We start from the raw sequence: 7,425 nt of genomic DNA on the forward strand, positions 1-7,425 counted from the left end.
GCAGCTCTCTGAGCTCCATCACTTAGTGGTTTTTAATGGAAGGTTCATTACAAAGGCACAGTTGATTAAATCATTGGCCCTTGGTGGCTAGCGTAATCTCTGGTCCCTCTCCCATCCCAGGAGGTTGAAGGGAAGCTGAAAATTCCAAATCTCTAATCATAGATTGGCCTTTCTGGCCACCAGCCCTCATTCTGAAACTATCTAAGGGTCCCCAGCCATCAGTCATCTTATTAGCATATATAAGACATTCTCAGAAACTGGGACAGAGAGCAAATATTTCTTTTTTAATATTTTTTTTATTAGACTACTGTCAGGCTCTCCTCAGAAACCTCCAGTGGCTCCCCTGACAACAGAGGTGATCCCAAACTTTTCAAGATGCCTGTAAACTGTGCACCTCACCTCTCATAATTGCTGGCACTCGCCATAGTCCAGGCTGGTTCACCTTGTAGATTCCTGCCTCTGCCCCTTTGCCTCATCCTCCTGCCCTTTAACTAAATCAAAACATTTCTTAGGACACTATTTGTTTAGAGATATAAGGAACCTCAGAGATGAGCTGATTCAAATCTTTTATTTTACATACTAGAGGCCTGGTGCACGAATTTGTGCACCAGTGGGGTTCCTCAACCTGGCCTGTGGGATTGGGCTGAAAATGGCTCTCTGACATCCCCCAAGGGGTCCCAGATTGTGAGAGGATGCAGGCCAGGCTGAGGGATCCCCACTGGTGCACATTATGCATGATCAGGGCTGGGGAGAGATGTGGGAGATTGGTCAGCCCAGGAGGGACTGAGGGAAGAATCCACGGTGTGTCCAGCCCATCTTGCTCAGTCCCAATCAGCTGGACCCTAGCAGCAAGCTAATCTATAGGAGTATCTGCTCCCTGATGGTCAGGCACGCCATAGTGACTGGTCGACTGTCAGCACTCTGGTGGTCACTGCACATCACAGAGAATGGTTGATATGTGACCTTAACATATGATTAATAATAATGCTTTGATTGACTGAATGGCTGATGGGTCAATCAGACACTTAGCATATTAGGCTTTAATTATATAGAACTAGAGGCCCAGTGCATGACATTTGTGCACTGGGGGTGTGTGTGTCCCTCAGCCAGGCAGGAGAAGGGGACAGGGGAGGTTGACTTGTATCCTCTTGCTGTTCGGGACCCTTTAGGGTAGGGGTGTCAAACTCAATCAGAGAAGGGGCCAAAATCTAAAATCCAGCCTAAATCGCGGGCTGAATGGTTTACTGAACAGTCATAAACTGTCATTGTGATGGAAACGCATCTGAGTGCAGTGATGACAGCGCGGTGAGGGCCACATTGCAAGGCCTGGCAGGACGGATTTGGCCCGCGGGCCTTGTGTTTGACACAAGTGCTTTAGGGGATGTCCAACTGCTGGCTTAGGCCCACTCCCTAGGGGACATCCCCCTAGGGGTCCTTAGTGCTGTTGTGTAGGTGGGAGAGGCTCCTGCCATCATGGCTGTGCTTACCAGCCTTGAGGCTGGTTTCTGGCTGAGCAGTGTTCCCCCTGTGGGAGTGCACTGACCACCAGGGGTCAGCTCCTGCATTGAACATCTGCCCCTCGTGGTCAGTGTGCATCATAGCAACCAGTCATTCTGCTGTTCGGTTGATTTGCATATTAACTTTTTATTATATAGGAGTAAAGGCCTAGTGCACGAACTTGTACACCGGTGGGGTCCAGCCATTCCATCCCTATCATGGCCAATCGGGCCAGGCAGGAGAAGGGGACAGGGGAGGTTGACCAGTTGGCCCTGCCCCCTGGTTGAACTCCCAGGCAAACTTCCTGTCCAGGGGACAATTTGCATGTTAGCCTTTTATTTTATAGGATAAGGAACTAAGTGACTCAGAGAGGTAATGACATAGTCCCAGAGTATAGATTATTATCCTCAAAAGGCAGAAAGATAATAATCCAACTTGAGCTTTGAATTTCTGGTGATAAGTACCGGGGATAACAAGCTTCAAATGAATAGAGTCATGTAAACTTTCAAAAGCACAAATCTCAAGGCAAAAGGAAAGGTTAATTTGATTTTACCAAATGAAGGATTTCTCTTCAATTAAAGACACTATAGGCAAAGTTAATGGACATAACATAATAAAAAATATTTTCAAAGTATAACCCGTTAACTGCCACAATAATTTGAATTTAATTAAAAAAGGTCCATTGCTTGCCTATAGACGCTTATGGCATACAAATGGTTAAAATTGATCACAGACCAATACCTAGAACTTCTGGAAATCAAGAAAAACAGAGCAAACCCAATTAAAAAAAAAAAAAAAAAAAGCAAATGTGAATATGCAATTAGGAAAGAGAAAGCCCCCCCCCCCAAATCAATAAATATATCAAACTCACTATTTATTAGAAACATACAAGCTCAAGCAGCCATGTCACTTGACACCTACTGGAAAGCAGGACAACGCTGCAAGGTATGGGCTTCACAACTTCCTGGGGAAGAGGGTGAGGGGAGGGGGCTCTGGCACTCAGGAAGCAATGTAGCAGGCTTTGGTCAAAGCCAATATATATGTGCCTGTGGTCAGCAATCTTGCCCAAAGAAATGCTCCCAGCGGATATTTTGTAGGAGGCTACTGGGAGCAGCATACTTGTGGAATTGCACCATCATTTGCGTGATCTCTGTGGACCCATCACTGGGGGTGGGGTGGGGGTGGGATGGAGGTGGGGAGGATGGTAAAGTCTATGGAGATCTCTGTGGAGCATGATGCGCAATATATGTATGTGCAGAGTAGACACAGAATGACAGGGACAGATCACACAGCCAGTTTAGGACAAAAGTGAGGACCAGAAAAACAAGCACCTCAAATAATCAAGGTTCTGCAAGTACACACGGGAACAAAACATAAACACCTCACACATTAGAGTGGTTGCCTACCCGTGACATGGGTATCTGGCTAGTGGTCCCCTGGGCGAGTTACAGACAGGGGAGATGGTCGCCACCCCAGCTGCTGGCTCAGGCTCCTTGGAGCAATTCGTTGAGGCTAAGGCCGCAGTCTTTGGGGCAGAAAGTGGGCTCAGGGGCCAGGCCTAAGAAGCAGGGGCAGCTGGAGAGGAAGCTGTCCTTCCCTAAGAAGCTGTCTTCCTCACAGCCCGCCCACCTCCATGGTGAGACAGATTCTCCCTTGCAGAGATGATCTCACTTGCAGAGATGAATTCGTATAGCTTTGTGTTTGGGGATGGGGGGATTTTCATAAGTTTGCCCAACGAGTAAACATTAAGGATAGTTTAGACAACAGGACTTAGAAAAGATGGTGGAGCCGAAAGCGGTTTGGCTCAATGGATAGAGCGTCGGCTTGGGGACTGAAAGGTCCTGGGTTCGATTCCGGTCACGGGCAGGTACCTTGGTTGCGGGCATATCCCCAGTAAGGGGTGTGCAAGAGGCAGCTGGTCGATGACTCTCTCTCATCGATGTTTCTAACTCTCTATCTCTCTCCCTTCATCTCTGTACAAAATCAATAAAATATATTAAAAAAAAAAAAGTAAAAAGAAAAGAAAAGATGGTGGAAGGGATGGAGAAGGGAGGTAGACTGTGCCAGGTGGTCAGAATCAGATAAAAGGATGGTAGCAAAACCCAAGCCTTCCCATTCTCTCTCTCTCTCTCTCTCTCTCTCTCTCGCTCTCGCTCTCGCTCTCGCTCTCGCTCTCTCTTTTTTTTAGAACCCATGGAATGGACCTCTATGGAGCACTGGGGAAGTTAATGGCACTTATCACATGCTTTGTTCACAAAAATGCCACCTGCAGGGTGGGGGTTAGCCCTCCTGCTTTACAGTTAGGGAACATGAGGCCTGAGAAAGTAACCTGGCTCCGCTCACACTGGGAGTGAGTGCATCCACGTTGTCTTCCTGCTGCGGGGGGCACCAGGCCCCTGCTCTGCCATCCTCCCTCTAGAGTAGGGGTGTCGAACTCAATCAGAGAAGGGGCCAAAATCTAAAATCCAGCCTAAATCGCGGGCCGAATGGTTTACTGAACAGTCATAAACTGTCATTGTGATGGAAACGCAGCGGAGTGCAGTGATGACAGCTCGGTGCGGGCCACATTGCAAGGCCTGGCGGGACGGATTTGGCCCGCGGGCCTTGTGTTTGACACATGTGCTCTAGAGCTATCTGCCAGCAGCAGTCCCTGTCCGGGGAGGTCCGCAGTCTCATCCTGGGACCTGCAGGGCTCTCAGAACTGCTCCCGCAGCTCTCACCGCTGCAGCAGGTCCAGGAAGCCTACGCCTGCTCAGAGACTCTACTGGAGGGAACTCCTGGGGTTTCGCTGGGTTCCAGCAGCTTCCTCTTTGCCACCCACAGCCCTGAGTCCGTATCTGTGGCTCCTCGGACCAGGTCTGGTTTTTAGAGAACTGGAGATTGCCCCTCCACAGCTGTTTTCCACTCTGATCGGAACCTCCGGCTTCCTGAGATTCAAGAAAAGGGTGGCGGGCAGGCGGGCGGGGAAACCTTTACAGCGGAATATCCATAAATTCCCGGAGAGCAGTACAAACAGAAGGACAGTGAAAAATCTCTGTAACACAAGAACATGGTGGTGTTTGGCCACGAGAACTAGGATTTGATGCAGGTCAAACAATGACGCTCGTCAAACCCCAGGACTGCACAAACTTCTGATAAGATGCTATCAGGAAGGTGGCTTTCAGCCAGCCCCAACCCCACCCCATTTTCTCCCCACCCCTCCCCTCTACCCCCTGCCAACAATGTCAGTAGCCTCAAGCCCCAGCCTAGTCACTTTGAGCGAAACTTAAAAATAAAATAATCCCATCCAACGTTCTAGAAAGCATTCAAAGCATTCCTGGTGGGGATGGGTTGGAACTTGCAAGACTGCCCCAGCCTCACCCAGAGTCCTGTCATAAACACTCGATAAGATGGTTAACACCAGGAGCTCAGTCTGACTTGAAGAGGAAAAGAGTGTTATTAGGGAAAACTAGGAATTCTTGACCCCACCCCCAAAGGAGTTTACACAACTGTGGGGAAAGGGGTGTCACAGAAAGAAAAGTTTACAAAGTTGTGGTTTATATGTGAAATCAAAACAAACTCATGTAAGGTTTATTCTATCCCTCTGGAGGGGAAGTGGAGAAGTAGGCTAATAACAACTCCATTCGATAAATATTTATCCGGCCATTACTGTGTCCTAAGCATCAGCAGGTTGGGTTGTGGAGAAGCTAATGCCGAGACCACACAGAGTTAGTTCTTGGGGCCCACCATTTTTCGGCTGAGCACCCCATAAACTCTGGGGCCTGGGGATCCCTTTGAATTGCTGCTGCTTTGAGAGGTTCTGATAACCTTAAACCCAGTGATCAGAATGGAGAGGAGCTGGCCGCCCTTCTCTCCTCTCTCTAAAACGAGCTTTCTTGTGGGAGAAAGCAAAACAAAACGAAACAATTGTGCTCTCTTCTAATCTTTTCCTGTCCTCCTTTTCCCAAGTTTCCAGGAAAAAATGCAGCACTGTGCTTTGCCAACCTCTGTTCTCTTCTCACACAAAGTATCTTGTGAGGCCTCTGTTCTCCAGACTCGTCCACACCTCTCCTTCCCTTCCCCAGCCAGGACTTCACAGATCGCCCCACCCTCCTTCTGTGACCCTCCCTCTGTTCTTTCTCTTCACATTCTGGTTCCCACTTCCTCCCCCAAGGATTTTACACAGGGTTAAAATTCGGGGGAGGGATCTGCTTAAACAGGCAAACTGGTTATACTTATTTACTGCTATGTAACCCTCTCTGCTCCTTCTCCAAAATCCAGTCCAACAAATAAGACAGCGTCTTGAACATAGTACTTGGGGTTTGGACTTGACCTTAAGCTCTTGCATGTGTCCTAGGAGCCCCTCCTCTCTTAAGCTGGATGCTTCCCCCATCTCCGCTGCCAAACTGATTTTACTGAAGTCCTTTGGAACCCCAGTAGTCTTCAGCATTTTGGTCCTCTGTGGGAGTTTCTTTCTCTTCTTAGATTTACACAGCAGTGAAGAAGAAGAAGAGCTAACATGTATGGAAGCCTGTGTACTACGTGCCAGGCAATCATGAGAGGTACATAGAGTTCTTTTTTTTTCCTATAAAATTTTTTTAAATTAAATTATTATCTGTGTACATAGAGTTCTTATCCCCACTTCCTAGCGGCCAGAACTGAGGCACGGATAGAGGCAATAGCTTGCACACTTAAGGTAGCTGAGCCGAGAACCTAACCCGTAATCAAGGTCAAGTTGGGGTCAAAGAGTCTAGAATCCACACATAACAGGTCTCCTCTTTTGGAGCTGGTGCTCTGGATAATGTACTCAACGTCTTTGACCTCCTGTTTTCCTCCCAGTAAAACAGAGATAAAGCGTTCTATGATAGCGGAGCAGTCAATGAGCGGGATGAGACAGGCCTACTTGGGTCCCTGGCCCTGGAGAGTCGCCAAACTCCGGATGCACCCCAAGCTTATCCCTCTGAGAGGCAGGGCTGGTTCCTGCTCCCCTAAATAACCCAAATCCCAAGGTGGGATCCCCCACTTCAATAGGTTTAGACGCATCATACAGATCAACACTGTGCATCTGTATTCACTTGGCTCGCTGGCCTTTCTCCCCGCCTCGCTCCCAGGTGCTGGCGGCCCCCCCACCCCCACCCCGGGGGCCAGGCCATGGGCTCCTCCTGCACCCCGGCTTCCCTCTCGGTCCGGGATTCGGACTCCTCTCCTCCGCTTACCATGGCGTCGTAGCCCAGGGCGTTCATGAAGTGTGCCACCTCCGCCCCCTTGTACACGCTGAACCAGATGGTGCCCTGGTACTGGTCGCCGGCGTCGAGCAGCAGCACGTTGGGGTCGGCGCTGCGGATGCGCTGCACCTGGGTGTACAGCCGCGCCACGCCGCCCACACAGCGGCTGGCGTTCACACACTTGCTGGAGTCCTCGCTGGTCTGCTCCAGCCGGCTGTGCACGTCGTTGGTGTGCAGGATGGTGAGCGTCCAGGCGCCGGCCGCCGGCCACAGCAGCGCGCCCAGCGCCAGGAGCCGCGGTGCCAGCGCCCGCGCGGCCGGGGGACACATGGCTGCGGCGCGGGGAGCGGGCGCGGGCGAGCCGGGCGGGCGGGCGGAGAGGAGAGACCCGGAGAGGAAAGGAGCGGAGAGGAGAGGATCGGAGTGGAGAGGAGCGGCGGGAGTGCGGGCGAGCGCCGGAGTGAGGCTCTTTGGAGAGAGGGGCGGGACGGGGCGGGCCCTCTGGCCGCCGGGAGCCCAGCCCCGCGGCCAGGCGCACGCCCGCTCGGTCACCGGATCCGACCCAGCTCCCGGGCGCCCGGGCGGCGCTAGTGGCTGGCACCCGTTCCGCCAGGAACAGGGGGAAGCTGTTCCGGGCGAGGAGCAGCTAGTGCCGGCCTCGATCCCGGGATCCCTGCCCGAACCCAGAACCCGGGCGCCAGCGATCCGGCTGCCCGGGGAGCGG

The 7,425-nt window shown here is 51.3% G+C and overlaps 1 protein-coding gene across 1 annotated transcript in view; it reads right to left on the reverse strand.

Moving 5' to 3' along the window:
- The window catches only part of NT5E (5'-nucleotidase ecto), a 44,643-nt gene extending 37,540 nt beyond the window's left edge, over nucleotides 1-7,103 (reverse strand). Inside the window, exon 1 of the mRNA XM_036413904.2 lies at nucleotides 6,693-7,103. Within this exon, the coding sequence (XP_036269797.1) occupies nucleotides 6,693-7,031 (339 nt within the window). The 5' untranslated portion in view covers nucleotides 7,032-7,103. The remainder of the gene's footprint in view (nucleotides 1-6,692) is intronic.
- Between the last annotated feature and the right edge of the window lie 322 nt (nucleotides 7,104-7,425).

This window comes from Pipistrellus kuhlii, unplaced genomic scaffold (genome assembly GCF_014108245.1).
Source record: "Pipistrellus kuhlii isolate mPipKuh1 unplaced genomic scaffold, mPipKuh1.p scaffold_m20_p_5, whole genome shotgun sequence".
In the NCBI taxonomy this organism is placed as follows: Eukaryota; Metazoa; Chordata; class Mammalia; order Chiroptera; family Vespertilionidae; genus Pipistrellus; species Pipistrellus kuhlii.